Here is an 18967-nt window from a genome sequence, read left to right as displayed (position 1 = left end):
TCATCCACATATAACCCTTATTTATAGTTAGTAAATGCTACAAATGTTAACTTACAAAGAAAATTAATTGTAAAAAATTTCATTTATATTTTATATATTGAGATTCTAAGAAAGATTTTAAGAGGTAGTTACCTGGTTCAAAAAAAAAAAAAAAACAAAAACAGAAAATCATTTATCTAGATTTAAGAGTATAGAGAATCAAGACATGCTTTACAAAAATCTGATAGAGATGAAAATATAAGGAGAAAGACTAAACTATTACTACTTTGTAACTTTTTATATTTTAATGCCAAGCAAAACCACCAGAAGTTATGGTACATTTAATAGTAAAATATCAGTGGAAAATACTTTAACATGTTCCCTATAAGCCAATATTTTGAAAATTATAATAAATAAAAGTTCAGAGTTGAGATCTGGTGAACTTTCCTCTCTAGGCTAAGAGGTAGATCAGGTAAACACTTACTTTTCATCTCTGCCAAAGTTTTATCTATGCCAGGAAGGATTCAAATTCCCCCAGGAGTACCAATATACACCAGAGAAACACAAAAACCAAGAAAATAGCCCACTATTCTGGTGTTGTTTGGAAAGTATTTTAAGGTCTCTGGTATGTAATGTTATCTTATGAAACATTATATTAATATTATGCAAGTCTGTTCTGGCACCAGTTTGAGATTTAGCTATCTGAATTCAGAGGAATCCCAAACATGTTCATTGTTTTTATCACATGCCCTTTAAATGAAAAGGAAGCAATGTGAATAAAGCAGTACCACCCTTTAAAACCAAATGTGTAAAGGATACTCTTCACTATTCCGGATGTCGACTACCAAGAGCTTTGGTTTACTGGACTTTGTCTTCTTGGTGGGTGTTTTGAAGTGGCCAGTCACTGTCAGCTCACACAAGTCAATCAGGTCCTCTGCTGAAATCCGGGGTGATACTTCCGACTTTAGGTCATTTAACGGAATGGATTCTCTTGACTGAAAAAAATGAACAAACAATACAAATATTGAGACTATTATAGAGAGACAAACTATAGCCAGTACAGAATATCTTCAAGTTTTTATATCAATCACTATAGCATATGGGAGAAATATAGAAATATGAGATATAGAAAACTATATCTCATTTTAGCAGTGTACTGTGTACCTATTTCCTATCACTGATGTTTACTTTTTTATTAGTCACACATATTGTTGTTGTCTGGGAAAGACTAGGGATCTCTTCAAGAAAATTAGAGGTACCAAGGAAACATTTCATGCAAAGATGGGCTCATTAAAGGACAGAAATGGTAGGGACCTAACAGAAACAGAAGATATTAAGAAGAGGTGGCAAGAATACACAGAAGAACTTTACAAAAAGATCTTCACGACCCAGATAATCACGATGGTGTGATCACTCACCTAGAGCCAGACATCCTGGAATGTGCAGTCAAGTAGGCCTTAGGAAGCATCACTATGAACAAAGCTAGTGGAGGTGATAGAATTTCAGCTGAACTATTTCAAATCCTAAAATATGATGCTGTAAACGTGCTGCACTCAATATGCCAGCAAATTTGGAAAACTGAGCAGTGGCCACAGGACGGGAAAAGGTCAGTTTTCATTCCAATCCCAAAGAAAGGCAATGCCAAAGAATGCTCAAACTACCACACAATTGCACTCATCTCACACACTAAGCAAAGTAATGTGCAAAATTCTCCAAACCAGGCTTCAGTAATATGTGAACCATGAACTTGCAGATGTTCAAGCTGGTTGTAGAAAAGGCAGAGGAACCAGAGATCAAATTCCCAACATCCGCTGGACCATCGAAAAAGCAAGAAAAACATTCAGAAATACATCTTTTCTGCTTTATTGACTATGCCAAAGCCTTTGACTGTGTGGATCACAATAAACTGTGGAAAATTCTGAAAGAGATGGGAATATCAGACCACCTGACCTGCCTCTTAAGATATGAAGGTCAGGAAGCAACAGTTAGAACTGGACATGGAAAAACAGACTGGCTCCAAATAGGAAAAGGAATATGTCAAGGCTGTATATTGTCACCCTGCTTATTTAACTTATATGTAGAATACATGAGAAATGCTGGGCTGGAAGAAGCACAAACTGGAATCAAGATTGCTGGGAGAAATATCAATAACCTCAGATATGCAGATGACACCACCCTTATGGCAGAAAGTGAAGAACTAAAAAGCCTCTTGATGAAAGTGAAAGAGGACAGTGAAAAGGTTGGCTTAAAGCTCAACATTCAGAAAACTAAGATCATGGCATCCGGTCTCGTCACTTCATGGCAAATAGATGGGGAAACAGTGGCTGATTTCATTTTTTGGGGCTTCAAAATCACTGTAGATGGTGATTGCAGCCATGAAATTAAAAGACGCTTGCTCCTTGGAGGGAAAGTTATGACCAACCTAGACAGCATATTAAAAAGCAGAGACATTACTTTGTCAACAAAGGTCCGTCTAGTCAAGGCTGAAGTTTTTCCAGGGGTCATGCATGGATGTGAGAGTTGAACTATAAAGAAAGCTGAGCGCCGAAGAATTGATGCTTTTGAACTGTGGTGCTGGAGAAGACTCTTGAGAGTTCTTGGACTGCAAGGAGATCCAACCAGTCCATTCTAAAGGAGGTCAGTCCTGGGTGTTCATTGGAAGGACTGATGTTGAAGCTGAAACTCCAATACTTTGGCCACCTGATGCGAAGAGCTGACTCATTTGAAAAGACCCTGATGCTGGGAAAGATTGAGGGCAGGAGGAGAAGAGGATGAGATGGTTGGATGGCATCACTGACTCAATGGACATGAGTTTGGGTAAACTCTGGGAATTGGTGATGGACAGGGAGGCCTGGCATGCTGCAGTTCATGGGGTTGCAGGGAGTCGGACACGACTGAGCAACTGAACTGAACTGAACTGAATACTGGAGGGGGTTGCCATTTCCTTCTCCAGGGAATTTTCCCAACCCAGGGATTGAACTCTTGTCTTTTGTGTCTCCCGTACTGCCAGGCAGATTTTTTTTTTTTTTTTTTACCACTGAGCCACCTGGGAAAGCACACATAGGAAACCATTAATCTTTTCCTTCACTACAACTTCCGAGCTCAAATGTGATGGAAAGAAATGAGGTAGACTTTTCCTTATGAGAGCACTGTTTATCTTTAAAAACAACTCTTTTAAGAACATTTCATTTTTCAAGTATAATTACTGTTGTTGTAAATTGCATTAGTTAAAGTCTGGTAATATGAGAAATTGTTTTGTGACTCAGTATTGAACTTTTCTAACATGAGTTATGTTACTTATGAATGGTTGGGTGGAAATTAGATTCACAGAAATGAAGAACAACATAATGATTTCTTAGATAATTAAAGTAAATTGACAATGTATTTTAATTGTAAAGGAGATAAAATCAGACTCCAGACCACCGAACCTGTCTGTATATGTTTGTTATATGTCATAATACCGATTCAGACTTAAAAAAAAAATCACTCAGTTGTGTCTGACTCTTTGCGACCCCATGGACTATACAGTCCATGGAATTTTCTAGGACAGAATCCTGGAGTGGGTAGCCTTTCCCTTCTGCCTACAATGCAGGAGACCTGGGTTCAGTCCCTGGGTCAGGAAGATCTCCTGGAGGAGGAAATGGCAACTCACTCCAGTATTCTTGCCTGGAAAATCTCATTGACAGAGGAGCCTGGTAGACTACAGTCCATGGGGTTGCAAAGAGTCGGACACGGCTGAGCGACTTCACTTTCACTTTCTCCAGGAGATCTTCCCAATCTAGGATCAAACCCAGGTCTCCCACATTGCAGGCAGATTCTTTACTAGCTGAGCCAGGAGGGAAGCCCAATTCAGACTAAGGGCCATTCACAATTATTATTCATGTTATTTGGTAGGCAGGAGGATCCTCTACCCTTCACAAAAGGTGACGCAATACATCTCAATTCAACATAAACTTGCTGAACACTAGTAGCCACTCTTGAAAACTTTTTTAACGTAATTTGAAAATTTAAGAACTTTCAAAATTCACTTGATTTAAAATATGGGGATTCAAATAATTTTTACTTATATGCTTAATATGCTTCCAAGATTGAGTCTATTATCTCATTTGCTTATTTTCTCTCTTTCCTCAATTTCATAGTGGGACTCCACATATATAATTTCCAATTTAGACTTTCTAGGCAGGAGAGAATAAAGCCTATGAATCACGTAACAGACAAGACTTATTTTGAAAAAAAAAAATTGTTCTCAATTGTTTTTGGAGTTTGAATGTCAGCCCTCATCCCTTGGGTTTCTGTGACTATGCATGCTATAAATTCTTTAGTAGTAAGAGTAAAGCACTTGTTCTCTCACTTTATTAGCTTTTAAACAGAAATGGAAGTTGCTAAGTTTTATGAGTTTATTGCACTTAATCAAAAATAGGAATTAGGAATTTTAATTTTTTAGTATTAGAAATTAAATCTATTTAAACATTCTGAAATTAAAACTGCTTCAGAAAGATTAGTTTTAAAATCAGCAAGTCATACAATCAATGCTTCTATCTTCTTTTGCATTAGATTGCAGGCTCTATAGGTATTTTCCTCAGCCTTCACCTGAAGCTGTACATTTATGAAGATAAAATAAAGAACTCTTGATTACTCTAGTTCTGCTTTCAGTCATTCAGTGCTGAATGGGGCTTTTCTAAAAGAGGTTTTGTCTGAACGGAAGGTGTGCCTGACTGATGAAGGAAAGAATTTGACTAAAGTATTCTCTATGAAGAACTGACTGATGAAAGAGATTTGACCTTGGCGTTGGTTCCAATCAAATGCATCATTTGTGAGGAGTTTCTTCAAAGAAAAGACTGATTGCCTTATGAAATGGTAAGAAAAGAAGGAAACAGGAGTCACTGACAAGTTCATAACTTTCTGAAATTTCAGTGTGTATCATCAAAGAACTTTAATATGTTGCAAGCATGTTCGTCTACAAATCAAATTTAGGAGATTAGTAAATTATACTTAGGAAAAATTATACAACTTTGCTTTATGAAGAAAATAATTATAATACTAAAAAATTCAGAATATAGTTTTTCTTTTATTAGACAGTTTTATACACAATTTCACTATTCACTGTACAATTTCCACTTAGAGGCATAAAAGTAAAACTTCCTTTATAAAATTTAAACCTTCTTTAGTATCATTGATATTGATATTTTCCTGTATGAGTAGGATTTCAAATTCACAGAACATTGTTTATGGACAATGGACAAGAATTGAGGATAACTACAGAACAACTCTGAAAATTTCTATTATCATTTCTGCCTAAGAACGTGTACATACAATGCACATTAAATTTAGATGTCCAAATATCAGAAATCAATTGGAATGAGAATGACTTTAAAAAAAATAATATTCCATTTCCAAACTAGAGTCAAAATTTATTTAGCAATGTTACTGACAAAAACTATCTTTCAGTAGAGTGAATTCTCTGAAAGGGCTATCTAAATGTGTTAGTGATAACGCGGAGCAAGCAAGCAAAAATCCAAACCTGGTAACATGACAGTTATTTTCCTGTGTCCATTAAACTACTAGGAGAATCACTCTGTCATGGTACCTAAGAGTCTGAAATGGCAGACTTGACTTTTTTTGGTATACGGTTTGGAGAATGTTCTGATTTTTTTTTTTTTTTAACATGTAGCTATTCAGTTTTCTCAGTACCACTTATTGAAGAAACTGTCTCTATTTTTGTCACTTTTGTAGTAGGTTAATTGACTACAGGTGCCTGGGGATAGTTCTGGGTTCTCTATTCTGTTCCATTGATCTATGTCTCTGCTTTTGTGCCAGTACCAGGTTTGATTACTGTAGCGTTGCAGTATAATCTGAAGTCAGGGAGCATGATTCCTCCTACTCTGTTTTTCTTTTCTAAGATTGTTTTCACTATTTGGGGTCTTTTGTGTTTCTATACAAATTTTAAAATTATTTGTTCTAGTTCTGTGAAAAATGCCATTGGTATCTTGATAGGGATTGAATCTGTAGGTTGCCTTGGGAAGTATAATCGTTTTAACAATGTTAATTCTTTCAATCCAAGAACATGGTATATCTTTTCATCTGTTTGTGACATCGTCAATTTCTTTCATCAGTGTCTTATAGTTTTTCAAGTACAGGTCTTTTACCTCCTTGAAAGAAAGGGAAAAGTGAAAGTGAAGTTGCTTAGTCGTGTCAGACGCTTTGCGACCCCCTGGACTGTAGCCTACGAGGCTCCTTCATCCATGGGATTTTTACAGGCAAGAATACTGGAGTGGGTTGCCATTTCCTTCTCCAGGAGATCTTCCTGACCCAGGGATTGAACCTGGGTCTCCCACATTGTAGGCAGACGCTTTACTGTCTGAGCCACCAGGGAAGTCCTTTACCTCCTTAGGTAGGTTTATTCCTTATTTATTATTTTATTCTTTTTGATTCAGTGGTAAATGGGATTGTTTCCTTAATTTTGATAGTTCACTGTTAGTGTACAGAAATGTAATAGATTTTTATGTATTAATTTTGTACCTGCAACTTTACCAAATTCATGAGCTCTAGCAGTTTTCTGATGGTGTCTTTAGGATTTTCTATTATAGTATCATGTCATCTGCTAACAGTGATACTTCTTCCTTTCTAATTTTAATTCCTTTCATTTCTTTCTCTTGTCTGATATCTATGGTTAGGACTTGCAATACTATGCTGAATAAAAGTGGTGAGAGTGGGAATCCTTATCTTGTTCCTGATCTTAGAGGAAATGGTTTTAGCTTTTCATTGTTGAGTTAGTTGTGGGTTTGTCATATATGGCCTTTTTTATGTTGAGGTATTTCCCTTTATGTCCACCTTCTGGAGAGCTGTTTTTAAAATCATAAATGGATGTTGAATTATATCAAAAGCCTTTTCTATATATTTTGAGAATATCATATGGTTTTATTCTTTAATTTGTTAATGTGATCATCACACTTACTGATTTGCAAACACTTAAAAATCCTTGTATCCCTGGAAATATTAACTATGAGAATAAAGAACCAGTGTCTAGAACACTCCTCCCATATTTTCTGTCACATGTCCTGGCACTAACTTCAACTTAGTTACCAAGGACAGAAATCTGAAAACCACTGCAGACTTTTCATCCTTCCTTACTTCTCATTCCTATATAACAAATCCCCAAGTTTCATCAAAATAACTCTTGAATCTGAACCTGTTCCCTGATTTACTGCCCTACTTCAGGGCTTCCACCATCCCTCAAACGGACTGCAGAAGCTGTTTGCCCCTCTTGCTATTTCTTTTTTTCCTCTAATATTCTCTTCACATAAAGTCATCCCTTCTAGTCCATATTCCAAATGCCACTTGAGTTGAAATAAAAACCTGATCAGGCTTCCCTAGTGACTCAGATAGTAAAGAATCTGCCTGCAATGAAGGGGACCTGGATTCGATCCCTGGCTCAGGAAGATCCCCTGGAGAAAGGAACGGCAACCCACTCCAGTATTCTTCTCTGGGAAGTTCCATGGACAGAGGATCCTGGGAGGTCGCAGTCCCTGGGGTCGTAAAGAATCGGACACAACTGAGCAGCTAACATACACTTAAAAATCTGATCATGTAGATTTTTATAATTAAGAACACCTCACTGGTTTCTAGACATTGATGGAGTGAAATCCAAATTCTTTGGTATAGAATATAAAGTCTTTTATGAATTGGTACCTGTCTATAGTAGGCAAGAGACCATAGGCTTTGGGGTCAGATTACCAGGACTCAAATTTTGGCCAGCCCACTCACAGTGTATGATTTTGGACATGATACTTAAACTCTCTGCCTAATTTCTTCATCTAAAAAGTGGGATAACAGCAGTTATCTAAATCCTCCTGGGCTGCTGTAAGAACTAAATGTTAATCTCTATAGAACATTTAGAATAGTGTCTGACACACTGTCAGCGTTTAATAAAAGCTTGGTATCTTTCACCTTTTTTCTCACCCCTCACCACCTTGTACCTCGTGCTTTGGCATTAGCAGACTATCTGCCTTTTTATACCACCGTGCCACCTTTGCCCATGTTGCTTCCTCTGCTTAGAATGCCACACCTTGTCCACTTAATAAATACCTGCTCACCTTACAAGTATCAGTTCAAACATTACTCTCTCTGTGAAGAAAGTCTTTTTAACCTCTGACAGGCTCATTTAGTTTCTTTCCTGTGTCCCCACAGGTATCTGGTACATGTCTTTATTGTAATAGGATTATTTACTTCCACCAGACTAACAGCTCCTCAAAGACAAGGAAAGTTACTTTTACACCTACAATCTCCCCAGGTTTCAGCATATTATCTGACACATAATATATTTGTTGAATACAAATGAATAAAATAGTATTTCTAAATTTTCTATTACTTTTCCTGAGTAATTTTGTGCTATGGGGTATGTACACATTTTCCCAAAACATGTACATACCTGTATCATAGTAATTACTATACTTGTAATTGATTATCTGTTTCTTCACTTGAATTACAAAATCCTTAAATACAGGTTCTACGTCTTTTCGTATTTGTATCTCCAAAAGACAGCACAAGGTCTGGCACCAAAAATTGTTAATAGGTGTTTAATGAATGAATGAGTGAATAAAAATGTGATTAAATAACATTAGCAAAGCTATTTGTCTGGATCACTAGACAGACTCTTCAGGGATGGTAAATCATCCGATTCTCTAGCCTCTGGGCTCTGTGATCGTTAATCAAGAATACTGAAACCCATGTCTGCCTCAATAATTTCTCACAGCCATCTCTCCTTTCCTCAACTGAAAAACTGAAGATGCCAGCTGCTACCATATAAGCTTACAAAACATACTCTAATTAATTGAAAGACTTAGATGAATATAAAGAAGGAAAAAATAAACAGACAACAAAACTATCCTAGTAAAGTAGGTAATTTAATGATAATAAAAAATATGAATGAAGGAAAAAATACATAAATACTAGAGCTGAAACTTAGGGGAATATCAATAAAACTAGAAAAGCTGTATATGAACCATGTGCATGATAATAAATGAGAAAAATATAAGTAAATATGCTTCTCTTTTTCCTTCTCTCTGTATTTTCTTTATATCTCTCTTTTCTATATATCTTTCTAATTGTCTATAAATGAGAAAAATATAAGCATGTAAAAATATTTGAAAGAATAACTGATTCCAAATATTTTCAAAAGAACAGAAAATCTGAATAGACCTATATATTCATAGACCAAGGTAAAGTTGAGGAGAATGATAAACTCTGTGTGCACTTTACAATACAACAGACTATTTACAAAATCTAAATAGACTTTGTAAATACAACTAAATAGACTGTGTAAAAACAGGTAAGATTTTAAAGTTTTTAAACAATTGCTTTAAAGAGAGGTGCCAAACAGTTTTCCCCTAAGCACTTCTATCTTATAACTATTCCAAGGCAAAGAAAACATTGAAAGGTCATTTATGAAGCGTCCTTAACCTAATACTTAAATCTAACAAAAATGGCATCAAACACAAATGCATGCACAACCCTCAATATTCCTTATGAATATAGATTCTTTCAAAAAATCTCAAAACTAGAGAATTGAATGCAGTAGAAATTTAAAAGAATGGCATATTATGACCAAACGGGATATTCTAGGAATGAAGGATGGCTCAATAGAAGGACGATTTGAAAAGTAATTCATCACCTTTAATTAGTCAAAGGAGACAAAGTATGTAATTCATCATTGTAGGTGACACAAAGCCATATGTGACAAAACTTCACATTTATTCCCAATTTTAGAAAAAGAAAAACTCATGGTAAACACATATCAGAAGGAAAGCTAATCTGAGCGATGAAAGATTTCATTAAGACAGATGTTCTTCATCTCAAATATTTGACATTCTACTTAATGATGAACCATATACGCAGACTTATTGTGAAAAAAACGTATCTCTTAGATAATACAATAGTCTTAGAAAATCCAGACTGCTCAGAGGAAAGTCTAATAAAACTGGTAAGAATTCGGTAAAGTTTTAGTCACAATATATATACAACAAAATTGTTAGCTATTTTCAACAGCAGCAGAAGCCAGTCAAAAAACTCAAGGAACATAAGCTTTCAATTGCAATGTCAAAATATTCCTCCAAAACAAAATACTTAGAAATAAAAATAATATTTAAAGAAAATGAAACAGTTTTGTGATGGGCATTAGAAAAACCTGAGACACATAAAATGCTATCTGGAAAGAAAGATTCAGTATTAGAAGACCTTTATTTCCTCTTCAAACAATGTATTAATATATTACAATTTAATCAAAACTCTAAAAGAATATTTCTTTGTTATTTTGAAACAAAAACTCTAAAGTTCATTTGTCTAAATAGGTGAGAATGTCAAGGAAACAATGAAAAATAATAAAATACATTGTCATATGCTAAAACCGTATAAGATATCAACACATGATATTGCACTAGAATTGACTAGGAGACTAATAGGCCATAATGGGGTGTATAGAAAGACCTCAATAAATGAAAGAATGCTGTAAAAGAATAGGATTCCATATCAAATCACTGGAGAAAATGGTATATAATTTAGGATATAATGTAGGCATCATTTATTACCTAGAATAAAATAAAATCATGTTTCTATCCTATACTACAAAGTAAAATGATTTGTAAGTTGAACAAAAATTATATGTAAAAAGTAGAATCACAAAAGAGTAAGAATTGATGACTTAAATTAATTTCAAGCATATAGCAAAAGCTGAACTCTTAAATAAGAGAAATATATGTGAAAAATAAAAATTTAAGATGTCCTTAATATATAAAGAACTCTTTTAATCAATAAGGCAAACCAATAAGAAAAAACAGCCTGCTTAGTTAAAATGAAGGGAGGGGAGATATACACATATACTTGACAAAATAAACACAAATAAGTAAAGAAAAAGTTTTTACCTCGATCACAGATATATAAAAAACATGTATAACCAAAGACATAGAAAAAGTAGCTAAGTGTTCTAGATATCTTTTGCTTGTCTCTCCAGATTCACTCTCCATTGGTTCCTGCCTGTTCTCTACTGGTGGGAGGCCTCTGTTTGGACCTAGAAGAGGGACCCCAGGTCCTCTGGCTTTCAAGGTGGTTCAGACAATAGAAAGAGCAGGTCAAGGTAATATAATCCCTTGGTTCTGTACTTGAAAATTCACCTTGTTTTAGTTACGTTTGTTGACCAAAAGTCACTTTTCCTCTCAAAATGGCTTTCTCAATCTGCTTTTCATTTCCCGTGTTCTGATCAGTGCTATTGCTAATTTTCATAATTTACTGCATTATTTCTCATATTTTCACCAACATTTCACCATCATCTTTGTAACTATCATCTCTCTAAATAAACTGTTCTTGAATTATCCTGATGTGAGTGTATAATCTTTTGCTGTTGGTTGAACTCTGACAGAAAGCATGTAGGGAAGAGCTCAAAAACACATTATGTTTTAAGGCACATGAAAAGATGCTCAACATCAGTAATTATTAGAGAAATACAAATCAAAACTACAATGAGGCACCACCTCACACTTGTCAGAATGGCCCTCCCTAAAAAAATCTACAAATATTAAATGTCAGAGAGGGTGTGGAAAAAAGGGAACCCTTGTACACTGTTGGTGGGAATGTAACTTGGTGCAGCCACTGTGGAAACAGTATTGAGGTTCCTCAAAAAACTAAAACTAGAGCTACCATATGATCTAGTAATCCCACTCCTGGGCATATATCTGGACAAAATTATAATTCAACAAGATACATGCACCCCTATGTTCATGGCAGCATTATTCACAATAGCCAAGACATGGAAACAACATAAATACCCATTGACAGATGAATGGATAAAGACACCGTGGTACACATATACAATAGGATACTACTCAGGCACAAAAAGAACAAAGTAATGCCATTTGCAGCAGCAACGTGGATTCAACTAGAGATTATCATTAAAGTGAAGCAAGTCAGATGGAGAAAGGCAAATACCATATGATATCACTTATGTGGAATCTAAAATATAACAGAAATGAACCTGTCAAACAGAAACAGAATCTTGGAGATAGAAAACAGATTGGTGGTGGCCAGGGGGTAGGACCTGGGAGAGGGATGGAGTGGGAGCTTCTACACAAGCTTTCATATGTAGAATGGATAAACAACAAGGACCGACTATATAGCACAGGGCTTCCCAGGGGGTGCTAGCGGCAAGAACCTGCCTGCCAGTGTAGCAGACCTAAGAGACCAGGATTCAATCCCTGGGATGAGAAAATCTCCTGGAGGAGGAAATGGCAACCCACTCCAGTATTCTCTTCTGAAGAATCCCATGGACAGAGGAGCCTGGGGGGGCTACAGTCCACAGAGTCGCAAAAAGTCGGACATAACAGAAGTGACTTAACACACAGACACACACACACACAGACAGACAGACAGACAGACAGACACACACACACAGACAGACAGACACACACACACACTGTATAGTACAGAAAACTATGTTCAATATCCTATGATAAACCATAATGGAAAAGAATATTTAAAAAAGAATGTGTAAATATGTATAAGTGAATCAATTTGCTATACAGTAGTAATTAACACAACATTGTAAATCAACTATACTTCCATAAAAATAAATAAAATACACATGCTTTAGATATGTGAATCAACATAGACTTTCTGGAGGAAAAAATCATAATATGTATTAAGAAATTTTCAAATATGAATGCAATAGAAATTTCTTTTTAGAAATCTGTTCCATGGATATAATCACAGATTGTACCAAGCAGTATGGGAAAATATTTATTAAATATATTGTTTTTCCTAAATTATGAAAAACTGGAATACTGGAAACACATAATAAAAGGTGACAGGATAAATAAATAACACTAGATTCATGTAAAGAAATAGCATTCACCCATTAAAATCACATTTTAGAAAAATATTTCTCAATAGAAGAAACAATAAAGATGTATTATCAAGGGGAAAAAGATCCTATACAACAATAAGTTTGGAACTTCCTTTGTGGTCCAGTGGTTAAGGAATCTGTCTTGCAATGCAAGGGATGAGGGTTTGATCCCTGGCTGGGGAACTAAGATCCCACATGCTGCAGAGCAACTAGCCTACACACCAAACTAGAGAGTCTGTGCACCACAATGAATGATCCCACATGACACAATGAAGCTCCTGTGCCACAACTAAGACCTGATCTAATCAAACAAATAAATGAGTAGATAAATAAAATAAATATTAAAAAAAAACAATAAATCCACTGCAATACCAGTTTGGTGACATATATCACAGTGAATATGTGTGTGTGTGCATAAACACATGCATGTTTATATAAATACATTTTCATAGATATAAGAATGATGCATAGAAATTGTAAAAGTCTGTGAGTCAGTGGAATTAACAACTTTTTATCTTAATGCATTTCTGTGTTTTAAGTTTTAATCATTAAGCATGAGCTATTTTTGAAAATTCAAACATTTATAAAAATATGAGATTTATGTTCAACCAGCACTATTATATACTTCTCTTAAATACTTCATAACTATGAATCTAATCAGTCTGAAGATAATTCTTACCAAATATTTACAGCAATATGAAAAGGCTTCACAAATGAAAGCTCATGGCTTATGGTCACCATTGTAGGTAATCAGATCTAGCACTAGAAAATATGTAGTGAAATATGTCTAAAATATGTTACAGAAAAACAATAAAGTTATTATTATGCTTAAATTCAGATGAAGTTTTTAAATGATTAAAAAAAAAATATTGGCCAGTAGGGCAGGCTTTCATGCATTCAGAAAGGAGACAAACAAACGTTAATACAGACAATTGGAGAAAAAACTTCTGAGGTTTACTGCCATGTTTCATTGGTAAGGACTACCTTGTTTTCTGCATGAAAAAATATTTGAATAAACTGATCTTTATCCAACTCTTCATCAAAGAGAAAAGGGCCTATTGGCTACCTGGAAGAATATTTAATATACTTTTCTAAGCTTCTATCAACATAAATGTAAATTACATTACCATCACTAAATAATTATACAGGTTTTCCTAGTTTAATGTAAGATATTAGAAATTATTTAGTAGATTATTGCTTACTGGCTATTATTTTTCTTAACAAGAATTGCATTTCCTCTAAGAGTAATATATTTTGATCCTGTACTCAGAAACAACTCCCTATGTGATTATACTCATAATGTATATTAGAAGGTTAAAAACAACAAACACCCTTCCCTATGTAAGGAAGCAGTTTTCGTATATTATTTTGTGTATCTGTGTGTTTAGGGGGAGGGTGAGAAAGAAAGATAAAATCTTAATATAAAAAATTAGGCTCTCTAAAGCCACTTGGAGATTAAGGATTTCAAATGACATTTACAGTGGTGGATTAGTTGCTAAGTGGTACCTGGGTATAAATGAGGCCAGGAGTGGTGTTCAGGAAATACATGATAGATTGATAGTTTCCTGGAGCTTCTGAGGGTTTTTCTCTGGACAGGATGACCTTAGAATGTCTATGGTACTGATTCTTTGAGTCAATTTAAGTTTTCTTCATTTTGGAAGCAAAGCAGAATTTATTAAATATCTAGTTTCTAATTCAAGAAACTAAAATGAAGCAGCACAGAAAGTGGCACACGTTGTATACATTTCCTATAGAGAGAGATTTGCCTTATTTTGAGCAAAAACATTTAGAATTAGAACACCAACTGTACAAACTTCTAAAAGAAAGGTGGAAATCAGAAAGCATGAAAAGCAAAAGTAGGCATGTTTATAAGACAGGGAACATCACAGGGCCAGCTATCTATGTATTAAATAATGTGTATTTCAACACAATGAAAATACTTTTTTTTTTTTTTAAGTACACTTTCTTAAGGAAAACTCTACTCCACAGAGCCTTCAAGTGACATATCATGTTTTGAGGAGAGAGACAGGATCAATACAAATATGCTGATGACAACAAAGAGCCAGGTATATCAACAGCTTAAATTGCTTAGATTTCTTTTGTATCTCTCATAGCAAGAGATGAGAGGGCTCTGCCCAAGGAAGGTGCTGAAATGTTTGGTAAATGAATGTATGCATGTGTAACAGGATGCGGAATGATATTATTCCTGGGTTGAAACAAAGAGGCTTAAAAGCCACCAACGTCTCCCCTGCCCGCCCCCTCTCCATCCCCCCTCCCCGGGGCTAGGTGAGAAGTGACTGAAATTGCAACTTCCAATTATTATCCCAGTGTCCTCTCTCCTCCCAAATTACATAAGGAGCTTTAGTTGGAGGTGGTGTGGTCAACTTCATGGTGAGCAGTGTTCAAGATAAGATGCCCCTCCCTTCTCATCCTGCAGGATAGAGAAGTAGGTGTTTCTGGACACTCTAATCACTCCCCCTGGCTCTCTCACAAGGTAAGTGAAGGGAAGTGCCCAAGACAGCCATTTGTAGAGATTTGGGCATACCTAAACGAAGGGGTAGTGATATTCTCTTTTGTAGTAGAATGTCTGTTTATACAGAAGACTTACTAATCTGTCCTGTACCTGTATGAGCAGGCAAGAAGTAGGGAATGTGGTAGTGCTGAGAAATAGGGTGTTAGATGCTTACTTTCTCTGACCATACAATTCTAAGCTGTACTGTGAGAATAAACCAATTTAAGGATCAATTGATATAATAAGGATAAAAGTGTTCGGTAGACTGTATATCTTTAGATGAAATAAGTTGTTTTTAAAAATCACATTCCAAGTGAAGCAGCTTGAATTTCATGGTAGTCTTAATATAGTCTAAATTTTTAATAAATCATCAATTAAAAAATATTTAATCAACCAGCTTTGGGCTGAGCCATCTTGATAGAGATAAAACACCATTTTCACCTCAAAGAGTCCCTAATCTGATTGGAAAATACTAACATAAAAGCAATAATAAAATTACACAATAATGAAAGAAAATATTTATATTGTGCTTGCTATGTGCTGGTCACTGTGATAGGCACTTGACATATATGAGCTCATTTCAATATTGCAACAATTCTGTGAGGTAGATTTTATTATTTTGATCATGCTACAGATGAGGAAATTGGGGTAGAGAAAGGTTAAATAACAAAGGCCACATAATCAGTAAGTAACAGTGTCAGGATTCAACTTTAGTCTGGCTCTGGAGTCTGAGCTCTTAACCACATTATTACACTGCTTCTCTCATAAGATTCAGTGTATGGAATCACAGCTACATACTATGAGAATACAGGGAAAGGAATAAACACAATAATGGGGAGAAATAGTTAGCAAAAAATTGGTGGAAGAAGTGGGACTTGAGTCAGGAAACAATCAGTAAGGTTTAGAAAAGTAGAAAAGAGGAAGAGGAGTGTTGCATAAGTAGGTAATTGTAAGAGTTCTAAGGTGTGAATGAGTAAGGAATCAGTCCATAAATAATTATTGAGCACCCACTAGGTATATACAATATGCTTGGGATACATTTATGAACAAAACAAAGATACTAGTTCTGATAGAACTTAGAGCCAAAGGGTATGAAAATGGTAATGAAGAGACTAGTTTTACTGAATGAACATCTGTCCTGAGAAAAAGAGAGAAATAGTACTGAATAAGTAGGTAGGCGACAGACCATGAGGGCTCTGAAGACAGAGAAGCTCAAGGACATAAGAAATAGATAAGAACTTAGGATTTTTGGAGGAATGTGTCACATGTCAACAGCAATATTTTAGGAAGATTAATTAGGCCATATTTTGCAGGATGAATTAGAGATGGGAAAAAAGTAGGCAGAAAATCTTGTAATAAAGTGAATTTTATGAAGATCTAGATTAAGTGATGACAACGGGAAACCGAGAGCCTTGCTCTATTCATTATCTTTTTTTTTCCTTCAGTCATTCCCTTGGCCTACAAATACATCCAATTCTCTCCCATCCATAGTGAAAGCTAAATGTAAAAATAAATACTAAATAATACAATTACTCTCCAAGGGGCAAGTACTTTCTAGCTACTGTCTATCTTCTCACATCTACTTTCTTTACATTCACTCCTGAACTCACTGAAATTTGGTTTCCGTCCTGATACAGGAAAAGCAGTGGTTCATTTGCCCAGCAGCAAGTGGAAATTTGGAAACATTTTTTAAAAAAGGTAATACATGAGTAAAGCCTAAAAGGATGAATAGGAGTTTGTGAAGAAAAGAAGTGGGGGTTTACATGTATATTCTGTGTGAAGCAATTAATCAAACATACTGGGAAGGTATTTTGATTCTAAAGTTTGGGTTCTACCTCTAGGAGGTATGCTGAATAAATAACTCATTTAAAATCCTTTCCACAATTGTTTCAATTAATCCTGCTATAAACAAGGCAGAAATTTGTCAGGAAGCTATTTTCATTTTGAAGGAATTTTTTTAATTTAGTTCACAAGTATCCAACCAGAGTGTCTCAGGTTTACAGGCCCTGTTCCATACTGATACTAGTCTCTTTCAATAAATATACCATGAGCTCCTTGAAAGCAGGGACTAGGGCTTGTTTTTACACTTCCACTACCTAGCAGAGAGCCTGAAATTCAGAGCCTGTTCAGTAAAACTGGGTGTATTGATTAAAAGTAAAGGAAGAATACGTGAGAGGCACTGTAGGAAAATTTATGAAAGATAAAGGACAGGGATGAGCCAAGATAGTACTTATGTTTTGGACATGGGTGGTTAAGGGAGAATGACAGACAGTAGACAAGGGGAAGACAAGTTCTGATTTAGACTTGTGAAATAGGATGCACGGGGTCTATCTACCAAGTTGAAGTGTTGAGATGCGGCTGGAGACAGAAACTAGTGTTTGGGAGAAGATGTGGCTAGGTTGAAGATTGAAGGCAGGAGGAGAAGGGGATGATAGAGGATGACATGGCTGGATGTTATCACCAATGCAATGGACACGAACTTGGGCAAACTTTGGGAGACGGTGAGGGACAGGGAGGCCTGGCACGCTGCAGTCCATGGCGTCACAGAGTTAGACATGACTGGGCAACAGAACAACAAACAACAATGGCTAGAGGATCATATTTTTTGAATTATCAGCATAAAAACTTCAGTCAAACCATAAGAAATAATAAACAATGTTTGAAGAAAAAGGGAAAGGAAAAAAGTTACTTTTGTTAGGTATATCCATACACTGCTGAGTAAATCTTACATTATGTAAACTATTAGTAAGGCTTAGAATACATAAAGCTGAGAGTTTTTAGAGCAATATCCGGTAATTCTTATTTTCCCACATGTCTACAGCAAGCAGACTCTGCTTTCTTAGTAATAGCTATCTCTAGCTAATGTATGAGGAGGGACCGGCAGTGCCATTAACTACCATTCTCAAAGGAACACTAACAAAGAAAAACAATCCTCAAAAACTTTATCAACTTGCAAAGATATTTAAAAAACAAATTGTTTAAATGGCATTATAGTATTTTCATTTATTCCTCTTGCTTATAGAGAGACTAGGAAAGGTTACTATTTCTAAGATACAGAAACCTAGCATCTGAAATGGAAGTCTGAAATAAAACTGTCATGCTCTGGAAGCTGCATAATATAGCTCTCATACTAGAGAGAATATTTTTCTCCCTCAAATAAGTGAGATAATGTACATGAATATGAAACATATGGAGATAGAACTTCTTCAGTGATTAGGGATTTTATGCTAAAATTTTCACAGATGTGCTCTTAAAAAATTGTGTGTAAGCTTAATTTATGTAAAGAAAGTAATTTTCTCTTTGATATACAATATCAATATTTTGGAGATATTTCATCTCTCTGGGTCTTAGCTTTTTCACGTATAAAATGAAGGGCCAGGAGCGGACATCTTATGTTTTTTTCAGCTCTAGAATTCTGTGACAATTTTTTTCTGATTGATTTTCAGCTGTTAATAGGTCAGAAAATTTCTTGCCTATCCCTTAGGACAGAAGTTAGAAACGTGTACATAACACTTAACGACATCAGAGGAGTTTCTACTTAAAGAGATTCAGGAATGATTCTAATTATGAGGCTTAGTACTGTTTAT

At 35.4% G+C, this 18967-nt stretch overlaps 1 protein-coding gene across 2 annotated transcripts in view; it reads right to left on the bottom strand.

Moving 5' to 3' along the window:
• Positions 1-18967, bottom strand: part of TBCK (TBC1 domain containing kinase) — a 209918-nt gene that overhangs the window by 48315 nt on the left and 142636 nt on the right. For both annotated transcript variants that reach the window (XM_061419450.1, XM_061419449.1), the window contains exon 24: positions 799-974. In XM_061419450.1, coding sequence (XP_061275434.1) covers positions 799-974 — 176 coding nt within the window. The remainder of the gene's footprint in view (positions 1-798; positions 975-18967) is intronic.

Source organism: Bos javanicus, chromosome 6 (genome assembly GCF_032452875.1).
Source record: "Bos javanicus breed banteng chromosome 6, ARS-OSU_banteng_1.0, whole genome shotgun sequence".
Lineage (NCBI taxonomy): Eukaryota > Metazoa > Chordata > Mammalia > Artiodactyla > Bovidae > Bos > Bos javanicus.
This window is presented reverse-complemented; position numbering and strand designations above follow the sequence as displayed.